General features: G+C 54.6%; 1 protein-coding gene across 17 annotated transcripts in view; it reads left to right on the top strand.

Annotated features, from left to right (window-relative positions):
• LOC121017523 (monocyte to macrophage differentiation factor 2) overlaps nucleotides 1-17646 on the top strand; it is a 131454-nt gene that overhangs the window by 55807 nt on the left and 58001 nt on the right. For 12 of the 17 annotated variants that reach the window (XM_040455764.1, XM_040455766.1, XM_040455765.1 and 9 more), the window contains one exon: nucleotides 8240-8838. In XM_040455764.1, the coding sequence (XP_040311698.1) occupies nucleotides 8240-8838 (599 nt within the window). Of the gene's footprint in view, nucleotides 1-2531; nucleotides 2626-4211; nucleotides 4328-7015; nucleotides 7067-8065; nucleotides 8091-8239; nucleotides 8839-17646 lie in introns of those variants that run through there. The other 5 variants (XM_040455778.1, XM_040455779.1, XM_040455777.1 and 2 more) reach the window with 5 other exon arrangements.

Raw genomic sequence — 17646 nt, 5'->3', positions numbered from 1 at the left:
CTCCCAAGATCAAGGGGAGTGTGTTTTCTCGAGACCACATGTGGTCATGTTTGTGATTTTATGTTGTGATCATATCACAGGGTGATATTTTTGGCTGATGAAATTGATTCTAACTCCTACTTGGGATTGAAAAACAACTTTTTAACATGTTCCCCAGTCCCAAGACCGGGACTAGAATTTCCAGAGGCTTCACTACCTGAATAGTTGATTGATTAACTGCGGGGGTAGATTATTTAAGTCCCACCCAGACTAAAATCTTTAACAGTCAAGTAAATGTTCAAGTGCTGTTAAACAAACACTCAAGAGTAAAGTGACTTGACATCACTTATTTTAATGGCACTGAACCCTTTGAGCCGAACACATCTATGACCTCTGGCTTCATTTCCCATATATATGACTTGAATTCCTGTTTTCCAGTTCAATATCTTACCTGAGCTACATCAGGGAAGCTTACTAGAGCTTACTGAGCTTACTAGAAATCTACATCAGAATAGACGTATCAACTTTAAATTGAGTAATTTCAAATATCACGAGTCCTGGTACCCTGTGCTTTCCCAGGGCATACATTGTTGACTGGAAGTTGCTCAGCATATGATGTGCCAAGAAAAATAACAATCGCTGAGTTGTGACTGATGAGTGTACAAGGAATGGCCCAACCCAGAGCACTGCTATTTATAGGTTGTGGCAGTGAGTTCATCAGGAATGGGATCCCGGGATTAAGTGTGGCCAACCCCTTCTAGTGATGCAGCCAGAAAGAAGGGCCGGGATCTAAGGCTCTCCATGTGCCTGCTGCCACCTGTCCTTGTCTTCTGGTCCCCTCAAGAGCCCTGGCTTTCTGCCTCTAGACCCTTCACCCCTGGAAACCTGCACTTTGACCTTAACCAGATGCTTTTTCTTTGGGCTCCTTTGCCCCTTTGGTTGATTGAGTCCCGGGACTCTGGTGCCCTCTGGTGGCCACAGAGGGCAGCTCAACGCCCCATTTTATTTGTGGATTTCCAAAGGCCTTCAACCCTTTATAGTTTAGACTTGTTTTGCTCACCTGCCCATGGGCCTGGAGCAGGGATACAAAGATGAATAAAACTCAGTTCTTGTCCTTGATAAGCTTCCAGTTGAGGGGATGCAAAGGAGATGGGTGGGAATCTCTTCATTCCTTTTGTTTACTCATTTAACCGCTACTGAGCACCTACCTAGTAGGTACTGAGTATAGCAGTAAAGAAGGCAGTTGGAGTCCCTCCCTTTACAGAACACAGACGCCCGTGGGCGTTAAATACTCCAGAAAATACATTTAGATAGTGATACATGCCTATGAATGAAATAAAACAGGTAATGAGACAGAGAGTGACCACAGGGATGACCGTCAAGAGAATGGTCTGGAGACAGTAATGGAGCTGAGTTTTAATGAGAGGAAGGTGCCAGCATTCAGACACAAAAGGAGGAGCATTTTAGGAAGAGGAGACAGCAAAGGGAAGAAGGCTTCAGAGGAGGGAATGAGCTTAGAGCGTTTGAAAGCAGGAGTTTGGTATGGCTGGAGCCCTGTGATGGAGGGAGCAGTGGGCCGGTCAGCAGGGCCAGCTGGGATAGGGTTTGAGCCCTGCCTGAGTCTCTGCAAAGGGGAGTCATGGGGGATCGTGGGCCGAGGAGTAACATCTCATTTGTCTTTAAGAAACATAGTTTGATATGATGTGAACCCACGGGAGCACAGGGGAGGCATCTAGATCCAACTCCGGCAGTCAGGGAGGCCTTCCTGGATAAAGCATATTAGTTATCCATTCCTGCATAGCAAACTGTCCCCAAACTCAGTGGCTTAAATTAATAAGAAACATTTATCATCGCACAGTTTCTGGGAATTGGGGCATAGCTTTGCTGGGTGGTTCCGGCTCGGGGTCCCTCACGAGGTGCCGTCAGCATCTTGGTGAGGGCTGCATTCATCTGAAGGTTGTTGAGGCTGGAGGGCTCACATCCAAGATGGCGCACTCATGTGGATGGCAGGCTGGTGCTGGCTGTCGGTTTCTCACCATGTGGATCTCTCTAGGGCTGCTTGCGTGTTCTCTCCACAACCGGCAGCTTCCCCCAGAGCGAGGGATCCCAGAGAAAGCAAGGAATCCACGCCTTTTACGGTTTAGCTCCAGAAGTCACGCTGTCTTCTTTGGCAGATCTCGTTGATTACATAGGTCGGGCGCTATTCAGCACGGGAGGGGACCCCACAGGGGTGTGAACACCAGAGGGTGTGAATTGTTGGGGATCTCCTTGGAGGTCGGCTGCCTAATCTGAGTCCTAAAGGAAGAGTGCCAATTGGCCAGGTGATGAAGATTAAGGTTAGGGGCTGAACTGTGTCCCCTTGAAATTCTTAGGTTGAAGCCCTGATTCCCTCTGCCTCAGAATGCAACTGTATTTGCAGTTAGGGCCTTTAAGAGGTGATTAAGGTAAAACGAGGTCATCGGGATGGGCCCTAATCCAGTGTGACTGGTGTCCGTGTAAGAGAAGATTAGGACACAGAGGGGCACACAGGGAGACATCCATGTGGGGGCGCAAGGAGAAGACAGCCATCTGCAAGACAAAGACAGAGGCCTCAGGAGAAGCCAAACCTGCGGACGCCTTGATCTTGGCCCTCTAGTCTCCAGAACTGTGAGCCAATAAATATTTGCAGTTGAAGCCGCCCAGTTTGTGGTATTTTGTTATGGCGGCCCCAGCAAACTAACAGAGTTGAGGAAAGGTGTTCCAAGGCCTGAGCCAAATAGTTGGCATTGCTAGGTCCTGAAGAGCGGGGGGCCGGCAAACTCTTCCTGCACAGAACCAGAGAGTAGTATTCATTCTCAGTTATTCCAGGCCTTAAGGTCTCTGTGGCAAGAAAACAGTTATAGACAATACATAAACAAAGGGGTGTAGCTCTGTTCCAATAAAACTTTATTTATCAAAGCAGCAGCCCAGAGGCCATAGTTTGGCAACCCCTGCTGAAGAGGGGTGCAGGGAGGAGTGGGAGATGAGCCTGGGTCATGGTGAGAACCAGGCTCTGCTTTCAGCCCTGATACCTGCCTCTCGAGGGTCAAGGTTGGGCGTGTGTATATGTATATGGGGAGTCCTACAAAGGTTCTTACATGTATGGGGGGAGTCCTGTAAAGGGGATTGTTCGATCGCATGGTCTCAGGCTCAGTTCTTGGCTCCACCTGTCCGGCCTCTCTGAACCTTTATTTCGTCATCTGCAAAGTGAGAGCGACAACATCTGAGTCACAAGAGTCGATGTGAGCTCTTGGGCCTCGCTAGAGCCCCTCACATAGGGTCTGGCACACCGTAGGTAGGTGGTCTATAAATATGCGTTCCCAGCCTCCACTTTCTCCTGCATATATGCAATCGTTACTATAAGAATTTATACCCCAATAGCAAGATGGCAGCAAAAAGCTTCACTCCCAGGGGTAGAATTATGCATCTACACCCAAGACCACATGAATCCCTCATGTGACAAAGGGACAGTCTTTCACCAAGTGAAAGTCTTTCCCCCAGCCGGAGGGCTGTTGCCAAAGCGAGTTTTAAGGACACGAGCTTCTTTTAAAACACCTTATCCAACGAGGTTGTTGGGCCAGAGCCCTGGAGCTGACCTGGCCCCGTTTTGCATCGTTTTAAGCAGAGGCGCCATGTTTTGATTTGTCATTTAAAACTCTGGCTGCGGGGTAGGGGACAGATTGTAGGGGAGATGGAACCTGCCACCCTTGTCTCCTCTCAGTGTCTTAGATGTTCGTATATTGGGGCCGCCCCCCTTTTGGTAAGCGTTTGCTTTACCCTTGTCCCTCCTTTTCTTGGTCCTGTCCATTGGGGGACTACAAAGTGGGTACACAACAGCCCACCGGTCTCCCAGAGCCTTAGACGAGCAAGTGGCCCCTGAGCTTAGTGTGGCCCCGCCTCTCCTGCAGAGGCCCCACCTCTTGAGCTGGAGACGGGTGGGCCGCCTAGTCCTGTCTCTCCGCAGCCAGCCCGCCCTCATCTGGAGACCCGGCCCCGATCTTGGAGGCCACGCCCACACCCATTAATTGGCCGGCAGGTGGCGCTGGCGCCCCGCCCAACATCGCACCAGCTCCGCCCCTCCCTTGAGGCCCCGCCTTCTCAGGGTCTCGTCCTCGTCCATTGGGTGGCCGGCGGGAGGAGACACCGCCCCGCCCGTCGGGCCCCGCCCCCGAAAGGCCTCGCCCCCCGCCCCCTAAGGTCCCGCCCCGTCCGTTGGGCGGCCGGCAGGAGGCGCCGCGCCACGCGCGGGCGCGGGGCGAGGGTCGAGGGCGCGGGCGGACGTTGGTGTGGGAGCCGCGCGGGAACGCAGCGGCGGCGGACTGTGTCGGAGGTGAGTGCGGGGTGCGCGAGGAGCGGCGGCCGGGGCGCCGGGGCGCGGAGCCGGCCGGCGGGGAGGCCGCGGGGCGCGTGCTGGGGCAACGGGGCCCTCACGGGGCATCTCTTGGGCAGTTCTGGCCAGGCTTGTCCGGTTGCCATGGAGACCGGCTACGGTCGGGCTCTCGGGCGCCGTCCCGGGGGGGGGGGGGACCCGAAGCGGGGCGAGCGCGGGCGAGCCGGCCTGCGGGTTCCAGGGTTCGCCTGAGGCCACTATGCCCTGAGACCCGGGAATCTGGCCCCCCGACTGCAGGGGACCCTGGGCCTCAGCCTCCCTGGTGCTCCCTTAGAGGGGGGTCTGGCATTGCGGGCGTCGCGGGGGAGCAGGGTGCGGGGGTCCGCGCCCTCCCTCCAGGGTCAGGTGACATTCCCCCCCCCGCCCCCGCCCACAGCCCGTCCCGGTTTTCCTGTGCACGCAGCAGCGCGTTCCCCACTCGTGTGCCAGCCGAAAGCATTGTCTCCCAGCTATTTCTGTACCACCTCCGGCCCCTCGACAAATACTGCATCTAAGAAAACAGATGCTGAGCTGGAGCTCCTTGGGGCCCCGCGGAAGAAACTGGTTTATTTCCCGTCAGGGAGCCGGTTGGTGGGACCGCGGGGGGAGCTGCAGACGCGCCGGCTCAGCGCACCGGCTCCCCCCCCCCAGCCCTCAAGTGTTTGCTTAATCTGAATTGCCCGAAAGAATTTTGTCAGTCGGCAGTGATTACAGGTGTCTCCAGTTAGCACGGGGCCACCTCTCGTGCATTCCAGAGAGGAGCCAGTCCTTAATCCCACTGGTGGAAAAAGCCCCCTCTGAGGCGGGTAGCATGTCAGAATCACATCTGATTAAATTCTTTTTGTATTTGAGAGCCTTGCTTCGGCTGGAGCTGTCAAGGTAGGGTTTATGGATGGTGGGGATAAAGCAGAGCCTGAGTCTGCCCTCTTCCTTCCCTGTCCTGGTGGAAATTCTAATGGGTTCCACATTGTGTTGTTGGGCCGGCCGTGCGCCTCCACCCATTTCGTCAGCCCGGCACTGACCTCGCTGGCTTCACTCGCTGGTGTGACTTACGCTTGTTTTCATCAGAAATCGGATTCTTCCTTGAGAACAAGAGAAAACATTCTCTAAGAGAAGCAACAGCAGGTGTCCTGCACCCTTGGGCCCGCGTTTCCCCAAACATTTGTATGGAAGAGAAAGAGTAGAGCACGGGGCAGAAAAGGGCAAGGCGAGTCACGCCTCCCAAAGCCAGGTCGGGTTACCCCGGGGGGCGCCTGCCCTCCTGCCCTTGCTAGAAACGGGTCCGGCACAGTGTGACAGATAGGCTGTCCTCCGCATTCTGTCCGTGAAGGACGCTGGCGAGGGAACACGTGGCCGCCACCAGTGGCTGCTCTCTGAAGATGGCCACCAAGGGAATGCCTGCGAGAAGAAGGCTTCCTTGACAACACAGACCACATAGTCCAGGGTCTGTGTTCGCTGGGGCTCCTTGGGGCTTAAGGAGGGGCCCCTGAAGAGAACAGATCACACCCTCTCTTGCATTTTCTCTCTTGACGTGATTTTGCTGACTTTGCTTTGGAATCCTGCTGAGAAGGGAGGGGAGCTCACTTCTGAGGCCCTGGGAGGGGACCTAGCAGTGTTGTAAGTTGTTTTTTTGTTTTTTTTTTTTTTTAAGTTTACTTATTTTGAGGCAGAGAGCATGAGTGAGCAGGGCAGGGGCAGAGAGAGAGGGAGAGAGAATCCCCAGCAGGCTCTGAGCTGTGAATGCAGAGCCCGATGTGGGGCTCGATCCCACAACCTGAGAGATCATGACCGGAGCCAAAATCAAGAGTCAGACGCTTAACCGACCGAGCCACCCAGGGGCCACTCTAGTTCTTTCTTTCTTTCTTTATTTTTATTACAGTAGAGTTGTATACGCTTTAGACCTTGCAGAACCCGGACCACTGCCAGACACACAATAGCCGTTGCCTTCTCCGCAGTATCTGGGCGTCTTTCCCGTAGTTTACGGCGTGATATTCAAGTTTACGTTCAGACATCTTGAAAGGCAGAGGCTTCCAAGCCCCTGGGCCACTTTGGGTTTGGGCCGAGGCCCTGGGGCCTGTGCTTGAAGGAGGAGGCCGGGTAAGCCAAGTGTCCGTGGAGGGTTCAGGTCCTTTGAGAAGGTGCTGGCTCAGAGGCTTCTGAGCCCGGGTGTCCTGAGAGGCAAGCGGTGTACGTAACTCGCGAGCTCCAGTCTTCAGAAAGCTACTGCATAAAAAATAGCTTTGCGGTGGTAAAGCATAAATGACAGGCTGTACAACACGAGGAGGGTCCCCCACCCGCTCCCCCAAAGGGCAGACGTTAGTGTTCGGAACCTAGTCTTTGGCGCGTGAAGCTGTCAGCAGCAGCTTGAAGAGTTCAGGCTTTTCTGAGGGTTGTATGATGGCAGACAGATCCCGGATGGTTCTAGAGGACTTGAGCGGAGGGTCTGCTCCCGAGCTTCCTTCACAGCAGCCCTGGAGGGAGGGAGACACTTAGCGCATGTGACCGAAGCCGGGGTGCATGACTAGCAAGAGGCCCAAGCACAGTGTCAGTGTCGCAAGCACCTTATGCTTTGAGTTCCCTGGGCGGGGGGCGCGGCCAGTGTGGGTCCTTTTGTTCGCGAGGCTCCCTGGTGACTCTCTCCTGCCCTAGGCGGACAGCCTCACTTCCTGGAAGCCTTTTCCAGAGCTGCTGGAGCCAGAGGTGGGTCAGGACTGGGGACGCTGACTTCAGCTGAATGAGTGCTGATGTTTATCACAGTGGAGGTGGGACCCAGGCCCCTGTTTCCAGAGCCTTGGGAGAGTAGACTTTTCTTGGTTAGCCTGTCTGGTTTTGTCTTTGGCGAGGGCAGCAGCATAGAAGTGGGGTGCAGTAGTTAGGGGATGGGTCTGATTTTCCAGTGTCCCCCACTTTCTGCAAAGCCTTAGTGTTTATGAAGCAGAGACCCTTCTTTTTCTCGTGCCTTCCTGCTCCCTACAGTGCTTGCAGGAGAGCCTGGCAAATATCTCTTTAGAATTCTCAGACCCTTCGAGCTCCAGGGGCTTTGGATTGAGGATTTTTAGACACACCGAAGTGTCCCAGAGCTGTTTTCTAATTTCCCCAGCAAGATTGCATCTGTGGCCTGGACAGGGCCTGAATACCAGGCTGGATGCGGTGGGTGGAATGCATACATTCCAGTCATGCCTCCCCTGGTTCTGGAAGAGCCCTTTTGTGTCCACTGTGGTCGTGTGGACGTTGTAGGGCCAGGCAAGGGCCAGTGAGGGACCGCATTTTGCGGGGGGGGGGGGGGGTCTGTGTTTTGAATGTCTGATCACTTACCACTCTGTTAACGTGCCTGCGACTTTGCCTGTTTTCCTACATCCACGTGCTTGCGATGAATTTCCCGTATTAGTCGCAGCGGTGGCGGAGAGGCTGGGCTTGGGAGATCAGGCTTGCTGCCCTCCGTGGGCTGCCTCCCACGAGACCTGGCCAGCCCTGTGGCGATTCTGCCAGGCAAGCGAGCGCTCTCATCCCCACGCCCGCTGCCCCTCTTTCTTGGCTGCCTACCGCGCAGGACGCATGTGCCCAGCACGTCCCAGAAGCCAGAACCCTGCAGCCGAGTGTGTCTTGCCTTTTGGTGACCTCATCGTGCTTCCTGGAAACGGCTTGCCTTGAAGGGTGCTTCGGGCCATTCAGACCTGCTTAGTTCCTTAAGGTCCCTGCTGGTTGCAGTCATATTCTGCCTCAGGTGCTTGGTGGGGGGGGTGGGGGGGAGACTTGGCCGAAGGTAGCATGCCCTCTGGCTCCGTTGCGGCCCCGGGCCCTGGGTGGCCGAGCCTCGCTCCCTCTTGTCGCTCATGATGGTTGATGCTAACCCGCCTTGCGTTTTTCTCTCAGGACACGGCCTTTACCCTGCCATCGGCCAGAGCCATCGGTCCTTGTCCATGAAGGCTGGCCCACCATGTTTTATGGGACCCACTTCATCATGTCTCCACCCACCAAGAGCAAGCTAAAGCGGCAGAGCCAGCTGCTGTCCAGCGTGCTGTCCCGGACGCTGAGCTACAAGCACCGCGACCTGGACACCACCTTTTCCAGCCTGGGCGCCAGCGACGACCCCGCGGAGCTCTCCACCCAGCTCTCGGCTCCCGGGGTCCTGAAGGTGTTCGGGGACAGCGTCTGCTCGGGCACCCACTACAAGAGCGTCCTGGCCACGGGCACGTCCAGCGCCCAGGAGCTGGTGAAGGAGGCCCTGGAGCGCTATGCCCTGAGCCCCGAGTGCTCCAGCCAGTACGTGCTGTGCGACGTGGTGGGCCAGGCCGGCGACTCTGGGCAGCAGTGGCGGGCCGAAGGCTTTCGGGTGTTTGGGGACAACGAGAAGCCCCTCCTGATCCAGGAATTATGGAAACCCCGCGAGGGCTTGTCCCGGAGGTTTGAGCTGAGAAAGAGGTCAGACGTGGAAGAGCTGGCAGCCAAGGACGTGGACACCATGACGGCAGGTGAGAACGAGAGAAGGTTCAGGAAGAGCAGGGGCTGGTCAGGGGAGAATGCAAAGGCAGAGGCTCGGGGATCCGTTTGGGGGAAAACTCGTCTGTCGCGGCGTCTGAGGACTTTTTTTTTTTTTTTTTTTAATGTTTATTTTATTTTTGAGAGAGAGAGTGAAAACAGGGGAGGGGCAGAGAGAGAGGGAGACACGGACTCTGAACCAGGCCCCAGGCTCTGAGCTGTCAGCACAGAGCCTGACGCGAGGTTCGAACTCACGAACCGTGAGATCATGACCTGAGCGGAAGTCGGACGCCCACCGACTGAGCCACCCAGGCGCCCCTTGAGGACTTCTTAATCAAAGTTGCTGTGGAGACTGCGGTTGGTCTATGCTGCCGGACACGTGCGCGTGCTGTAGTGTCTCCTGATGGAGCCTTGCAGTGTCGTAGGGCAGGTCCCTCCTTTGTTCCAGCTCCCCAGTCATGTCCTTTGGTGCAGACAGCCGTGCACAGCCGTGCAGGTGGCCGAGGGGTTACGGGAAGTCCCACGGTGCCCGAGGTGTGGGGCGAGTCTTTGGGACAGTCCAGTGAAGGGACAAGGAGGTGTGAAGGGTCTCCAGGGGTGATGGGGTGCCTGGGGCACTTGGAGGCCTGTGGGCCAGGGCTCTGTGTCTGTCTGTCTGGCTGGTTCGGCTGGTGGAGAGGAACTGGTTATCTTAATAGGTAAACGCCATAAAAAATCATTTTCTTCCAAAGCCAGAAGACTCTTCGGTGTATCTCAGATCATAGTTGGCTTTTTCTTAATTTCTTGTAGGAAGTGGTGGCTTTATGCAGAAAAGGGACCTGTCTTCTGTGGTCCGCAGCGGAAGGAGGTTCAACGGCCTCAGGGGACTTGTCATTTGATTTCCCAATATCCCGGGATCGAAAGAGGCCTTGAGCACTCCTGACCTGTTGTGTGTGCCCCCGAGGGGTTGCAAATGCTCCTTTTCTCTAGTTCTGCTTCTGGCGTGGGGCCCGCTTTGTACCTTCAGTGTGGAGATGAGCAGTGGAACTCCAGGGACCGGGGTCACTCAGGCCTGATGGGGACCTCCGTGTCCCTCAGTCCAGGGGAGGGCTGCGGTTGGCATTCAGCAGCAGCGGTCCTCTGTTACCTCGGGCAGATCACTTCACCCGTGTGGCCTCAGTTTCCTGATCTGGATAATGGGGGCATGACTTCCCAGTCACGGGCGTTAGCGATGTACGCAAAGCACTTAGCATGGTGCTTGGCAGACGCTCAGGGAGTTAGAGTTGTGTATTATTGTTAACGTTTCCTGTACGTGGTAAGCAGTTTATGCTGTGTGCTTATAGGCGGAAGTTGGGGGTCCTACTGACAGGGGGGACATCTGATCGCCGATGCCATTTGGAGTTGCTGGCACGTGGCGGCAGTAAAAAGCTCGCCAACTGGAGTTGACATTTTTGCAGTCGACTCTCCCTGGCCCAGCACCCTAACGTCCCCACCCTGTGGGCCCAGGGTCTGGCGTTCCATCCGGCCCTGCCTTGCCTCGATCCAGCGCACTCTGGCCCCGTCATTCAGAAGATGCCCCGGGAGGCCAGGCAGACCTGCTGAGAGGCCGCTGGTGTTCAGCTCGTGGTCATTGTCCTGCTCGGTGTTTGTTCTGCGGGGCGGAGGGCAAAAGCGCGTGGGTCTCTGGGCCCCGGGTGTCGGCTAGGACGTTGGAAAGCTTGCTCTGAATTGCACAGGTGAGGGGACCAGGGGCCAGAGGCCATCTGTAGGAAGGGGGTCTTTATTTCCTGTTCACCAGCCCCTTACGGACGGTGTTCCTTTTACATCAGTCGAGGCAAGAGAAGGCCGCGTTGCCCACGGCCTATTCAACTTGGCATTGGTTTTGCAAAACCTTTCAAATAAAGAGTCCATTGAATGGGACCAGTCTCACGGACACACTTGGCCGGGCCGGAGGCGGGTTGTGTTACCTGCCTGAAGCAGGCCTCCTGGACCCCAGGGAATCACCCTTTGCTGCTGGCTTTCCCTTGGGGCGTGGTCCGGGACTGCGGGGCCTCCTGACCGTGCTGTCCCCCTGCCAGCGACGGTAGAGATGGTGCGGTGAGGCCTGCGGAGGCTGAGCTGTCCGAGCGGACCCCGAGGAGCTGAAATGGGTGTTTGGTGTTGACTTGGTGTTCCTGTGTCAAGTCTGATAACGAGAAAGAATCTCCAGCTTGTTGGTCTGCCCTGCTCGGGAGACGCCCCGAGCGCCTGGCCGTCCTCTGGGTGCCCGGCTGGCCTGTGTGCCGCGCTGAGGCTGTGTGGTGGCATTTGCAGTGGTGAAATCAACGCCCACAGAGGTGGAGCGTTTTAGGGCCTGGGACGGTGGTGATTCCACCGCAGAGCAGCGCTCCAGGGCTTCTCTGTGCGTCTTTTCCCCCAAAGAGCAGGGGAGGTTGACCCTACAATTCTAGTGAGCCATCTGGAAAGAGTGGTGGTAAAGGGAAGGGACTGCCTGTGTGTGTGCGCAGTTGTGCAGGCGTGTGCGTGTCTGTGTGCAGGTGTGTGTGCATGTGCGTGTGCGGGAGTTAACGCTGGCCTTCTCTGGCTTCAGGTGACCGAGCACTGTCGCAGCGAAGGACTCCTACGGTCGCTAGTGAGCCGGGGCTCCCTAGTCCTGGTTCAGAGTAAGCCGGAGCCAACGCCCCCTCCCGGCTGCTCTTTGGAGCTGAGGAGCAGCTGGGAGCGGGTGCCGGGTGCTGGGGACCCACCACGGGCCCCTCTCCTGCAGGCTCGCTAGGGTCCGCTCACAATCCCGGGGCGAAGGAGGGTGTGCCAGAGGCTTCCCCGTGGCGCCGGAACGAGGATCCACGGGCTCTCCTTCCCCGTTCGGACCCTTGTCACGCACCCGTAGTCACGCACTCGGACACTTTGGGTTTCGTTTTCCATAATTATTGTCTTTTTGCAGCTGCCGGCTCCCCTGATTTCCAGAGTCTCAAAATACTGTGTGTCTGCTCTGGGAGGGGGCGGCTGGCATGGGGGGCGCCGCGAGGCCCCTCCTGTGTGCGTTTTCCCGGAAGGCTGGTGTCCAGGGCCGGGAGCACTGACAGGCCTCTGCGTCTCGTCACCGACAGAGACAACAATCACTTCTGTGCACTTCGGGGTGGGGTGACAACCGGGCCATGTGGTCTTCGTCAGTGGCGTGGGGAGGGCTTGAGAGAAGGTGCGTTTGCGTCCTCAGGACGGAAGTGTGTGTTCAGCTTCGATTTCTCAACCTTGGCCTCAGGGACAAGTTAGGTCAGTAGTTTGCTGTGTGGGCCAACCTGTGCGCATTGGCGGGGATTCGGCGACGTTCCAGGCCTCTGCCCGCTGGATGCTAGCAGCACCCCTGCCGACTGTGACAACCAAACGCGTCTCTGGGCATTGCCAGGTGGCCCGGGGGGCAAACTTGCCGGGACACGGAGCCACTGGACCGGACGGAGCGGCTGCACCGAGCGCCTCACCGCTGGGGCCAGCGGCCACGTGCCTTTGTGACCCTCAGGCCGCACTCTCCCTCCCGGGGCTCCCTGAGGACTCGGCGCCCTGAAAGCCCAGTGTCTTGAGGGTGACATATGGAGCTTCTTTTTCTGTCTGTGGATGCCTTTTCTGTGTGGCCTGCGTGGCCCTCAGAGGCTTGCATTGCTCTGTCCCCTGCAGGCGGTGTCTCCTTCTCTTCTTTGGGTGTCCTCTTAGAAGAAGGCCAGCTTAGAGCATTTCTGAAGCCGCTGTGACTCGAGGTGTGCAGGCCATGCCATTCCAGGCATCTCTGCCTCTGTCACTGGGCTTGTGACGAACCGTCTACACGGTATGGGGGCATACAGTACGTGCTCATTAAAAGCCCACTGAAGTATTGGGGCGCCTGGGTGGCGCAGTCGGTTAAGCGTCCGACCTCGGCCAGGTCACGATCTCGCGCTCCGTGAGTTCGAGCCCCGCGTCGGGCTCTGGGCTGACGGCTCGGAGCCTGGAGCCTGTTTCCGATTCTGTGTCTCCCTCTCTCTCTGCCCCTCCCCCGTTCATGCTCTGTCTCTCTCTGTCCCAAAAATAAATAAACGTTGAAAAAAAAAATTATAAAAAAAATAAATAAATAAATAAATAAAAGCCCACTGAAGTACTAACGCACGGAAGGAGAGCCAGCTCCCAAGTTTCACTTTCCACGTGCACCCAAGACTCCAGAGTTTGGCTCCACTTTCTTTTCTTTTTAAAATTTTTTTGGTGTGTATTTTTGAGAGAGAGTGAGCGAGCCAGTGCGAGCAGGGGAGGGGCAGAGAGAGAGAGGGAGATGCAGAATCTAAAGCGGGCCCCAGGCTCCGAGCTGTCAGCACAGAGCCTGACATGGGGCTCGAACCCATGAACCGTGAGATCATGACTTGAGCCGAAGTCGGACGCCCAACCGACTGAGCCACCCGGGTGCCCCGTCCGTTTTCTGTGCTAGGGGTTGGAGACGGGGCGGCGAGAGGGTGGTATTCCGACGGCGTGGCAGTCCGCTAGTGCCAGCTGTGGCTTCGAGCGACTGGGAGTGTGTCCCTCGGGTACCTGAGCGTGCAGCCCGCCACACTCCTTTCTCCTTTAGGCCCAGCTGGAGTGGCCGGGGGGTGGTGGAGAGGTTGTCTCTGAGCACCTGACTCTGAGTATGTGGTTCCTCCCACCTTCTCCTCCATGGATGGGCAGGCAGGGCCTCGCGGCCCCGGTGACAGACAGGGATGTTGAGGCTTCAGGGGGGCCCTCTGCTGTCTCCACCCACCGATTGTGCACTGTGAATTCTGTCCTCACACGTCCCCCGACCTCTCTGTGCTTTTGACAAGTTTTTTCTTTCGCCGTGGATCTGATCTTTAATAACTTCTCTCAGGATGAAGGAGGCGATCTGGATTTTCTTCTCCTTTTATTTTAGGAGGAATCGCCTTGTGGGTCTTGAGTGAGACTCTGAGCGTATTTGCGGTGATGGACTCATTGTGGGTAGCATTTATCTTATGCGGTTTGGTAAAAAGCAAGACAACTCCTAACTTTCCTCATCAATCTAAAAGTAGAAAAGTAATTGAGCTTAAAAGACATTTTTGAGGGTTTTTAATTCAGAGAGAACATAAAATTGAATGGTTAGTTGCTCACAGCCCATCTTATCCTTTAATTCACTGCATAGATTTTTTTTTTTTTTAAGTTAAGTCTTCAGCATCACAGAGAAGCGCAGCGGCAGAGGCAGCTTCGCGGCCCTGTTCCGGGAAGCTGGGTGGCGCCCGCCCGGGGCCTGGCTAGCGGCACCACCCCCTTCCCCGGGACTTGCCACCTCGTCCTACGAGGAGCCTCCCAAGTCAGGTGCTCCGTGCTTCCCACAGCAAACGCAGGGGGAGGGCAGAGCGGGCATAAAAACATTCGGAAGATGTGACTCGTAAGAGGAACCGGCTGGGGAGGGCCGGTGTGGGCGGGGCAGGGAAGGGATTCAGCCAATGAGGGAAGTGCGGGCCCGTGGGGGATGCAGGCCCTCCTGGGTGGTTGGGCCGGAAGGGATTAGGTGTCAGGTTGAGGGGATGAGAGAGAATACCAGACACCTGTCAGCCCCTCGGAGCCACAGGCCTCCACCTTTCTTCACATTTGGCCCCCAGTCGGGATGCTCCCAGGGTGAGAGCGGATGTTTATTGGCTGGCACGAATAACTAGCGATTCCGTGAACTGAACAGCACTGAACTCAGATTTCCTAAAACCTCTTCATAGTTGTGGTGAAACTGATTTTAAAAGTCTAGAAGTAGATAGATTTAAAACCACTCATTTAGCCAGCATTTGCCGTCTAACTAGTACAACAAATCCACCTGGTTCCCGAGGCCCTTCTGTGTTGTACCAAACCGCAGTAAAATGAATCAGCCTCTTGAAAGTGGTCTTGAAGGAGGCAGATATAAAGGCAAAGTTTTGCATTTGGTTACACGGCAAGAGAGACCTCACTTGGGTTAACCGTGTGAAGCATTTCCAAGAAGTACTAACATATTAACCACTATGTTTTATTACCACTTAAACCGTGTTCCTATCTGTTGGTTCCCAAAAGTGACTTATAATTTTGGGGAAAGATTTTGGGGGATATATTTAAATCACATAGAATAGTTTATCTCATGGATTTATTTATTTGTTTATTTGTTTAGGGAGAGAGTAAGCGCAATTGCAGGAGGGGCAGAGGGAGAGGGAGAGAGAGACTCTTAAGCAGCCTCCACACCCAGCATGGAGCCCGACAGGGTGGAGGGGGGGCCTGAACTCACGAACCGTGAGATCGTGACCCGAGCTGAAATCAAGTGTTAGACGCTTAACCCACTGGGCCACCCAGGCGCCCCCTCTCAGGGTTTTAGATGCTATACTCACGTAAACAGAGAATGCTAGCCAACTATCTTTTCTTCCTTCTGAAGGCTGACGTGGCAGAAATGTTCACTGAGGTCTGGGATACACATTCAGATGTGTCCAGAGTGACAGCAGTAAATGAGGCCCAAGTCCACCTTCTTTGCTGTGCTGTCCTTGCAGAGACTGAGCCCATCTTTGTGAAAGAATACCGGTTCTCGAATGCCCAAGATAGGTCTGAACAGGATGAGCAGGGGTAGGGGGTATCGATCTCCTAAGCTCTGAGATAGGTGATAAAGTCGTGGTAACTGAAGGCATGTGGTCTGTGGACAGGAAATCCAAGCCGACGGAAGGAACAGAGTAGAGAAGGCAGAGGCAGACCTGTGTTGACTGACCCGGTGGGAATTTGGCACAGTGTAGATCGATCGCGTCACAGATTGTGGGGAAAGGGTTTTATAAATGGTGTTGGGATGACTGGCTTCAGCCAAAAGAAGAAAGATTTCATAGAGAAGGCTTAAAAGGCACAAGCCATAAGGGGAAGAGGTAGATGGATTTGACTATATCCGAGCTTAAACTTTCTCTTCAACTGAGGACCGTGTATAATAAGATTAAGGTCTATCTGTGGTGCTGTAAATTTCACTCAGACCTGGTTTTCCATCACCTACATAAACCACCTTATCCATTCCCCTAATCACGGGCACTCAGGTCGCATCCAGCTTCTTCCCACTACAAACACTGGCGCTCCCACCCTGTTGAGGGTCTGTGCAGAGTCCTCGGAGGGCATTCTCCCGGGAATGGAATTTCTGGATTACAGATGTATCCACTTTGTTTCCTACTAAGCGCTGACGGACAGCAGCTTCTCCAGAAAGGCTGCCATGACGATGGTGTGCTTTCTTGTGTGGTCCTTCCGCATCCTTAGGCACGGAGTATGAGCCCCCGGCCCTCAAAAATCTCCCTTGGAATCGCTCTTAAGTCAAAAGGTGCTGTAATGTTAATGTAGCAAGGGTCTTAGAGTCACGCAACTGTAGAAAGTCCCTGTAGCCAACTGGTCTGAGTAACTGTGAACTGAGTCGCACGATGATTTCCCAATGTGTACATTTGAAACCGGCCTCTACCTAATGAAAATGCAAGAACTGCGTCTTCTGGATATTGATTAGCCAGTGACTCGTAGGAGAAAGAATTGTATTTTTTGTGCTCATTCACTAATTTGTCAGCACATATTTGTTGGGCTCTACTCTGTTAGGTGCTGGATATATAGCAGTTGACAAAACAAAGAGGTTGTGTTCTCATGGAGCTTAAGAGTCTAGTGGGAAGTAAAGACCAAGAAATAATCACACGAAAACCATACTTACACATTGTGATACGTGCTACGGAAGAAAAGCACATGAGCTAATTTCGCATGAAGGTTAGGGAAATTCTCACTGAGGAGGTAAAATGTAAGCCAGTCTTAAAGATGACGACACATTAACCAGGCAAAGGGCAGCAGATACTTGGTGGGGCAGGAAGAGCTCTCTGGGCAGAGGGAACAGCTGTGTACAGACTCCAGGAGGAGAGAGAATGAAGCAAATTCAAGGCACTGAAAGGAGGCCCATGTGGCTGGAGCGTGGGGGGAGCTGTGGGCAGTGGGGCTGGGGAGATGGTCAGGGGAAAGACAGACAAGCTTGGGTCGTTGGGTATTTTAGATTTAGACTAAGTATAATGGGAGGCCCCAAAGGGGTTAAAATACCACTCTGGCTCCCAGGCAGAAAATACTTGAGGGGCGCCTGGGTGGCTCAGTCAGTGGGGCAACTGACTTCGGCTCGGGTCACGATCTCACGGTTCGGGAGTTTGAGCCCCGCGTCGGGCTCTGTGCGGACAGCTCGGAGCCTGGGGCCTGCTTCGGATTCTGTGTCTCCCTCTCTCTCTGCCCCTACCCCGCTGGCACTCTGTCTCTCTCTCAAAACGAAATAAATACTAAAAAAAATATTAAAAAAAAGAAAATACCTGAGAAGGTCAGTAATAGGAGATGATTAGGTTATTGTAGGAACCTAGATGAGAGTTGGTGGTAGCCTCCAGTAGAGTTCGGAGGGAACACGTAGAGAGAAGTGTATGAATTGCAGATATATTCTGGAGGCAGAATCACTAATATTTGTAAAGACCTAGATGTTGAGTGTGAGAAAGAGGGAGACGTTGAGAATGACCGCCAGGTTTCTGGTATGCCCAGTTGGGTGGATGGAGATGCCATGCCCTAAACGGTGACTACTGAGAGAGAAACAAATTATGGAGGGAGGACTAAGAGGTCTCTTTGGACTGTGTTAAGTTTGAGACATTCAATGGAGGTGGTAGACAGGAAGTCAGATAATACGCATCTGCAGCCTAGAAGAGAGTCTGTTACAAAAACTTGAATTAAGCCGTAAATAGTTGATATTTAAAGCTGTGAAAACTGAGATCATCTAGGCAGCGAATGTATATGCGATAAAGAGAAACGAGGGGTTGATAACGGAAACTGGAGTGACACCA

Source organism: Herpailurus yagouaroundi, unplaced genomic scaffold (assembly GCF_014898765.1).
Source record: "Herpailurus yagouaroundi ecotype Mexico unplaced genomic scaffold, PumYag 216, whole genome shotgun sequence".
NCBI classification, from domain to species: domain Eukaryota; kingdom Metazoa; phylum Chordata; class Mammalia; order Carnivora; family Felidae; genus Herpailurus; species Herpailurus yagouaroundi.
The sequence above is the reverse complement of the archived record's forward strand: the minus strand, read 5'-3'. Positions and strand labels throughout refer to the sequence as shown.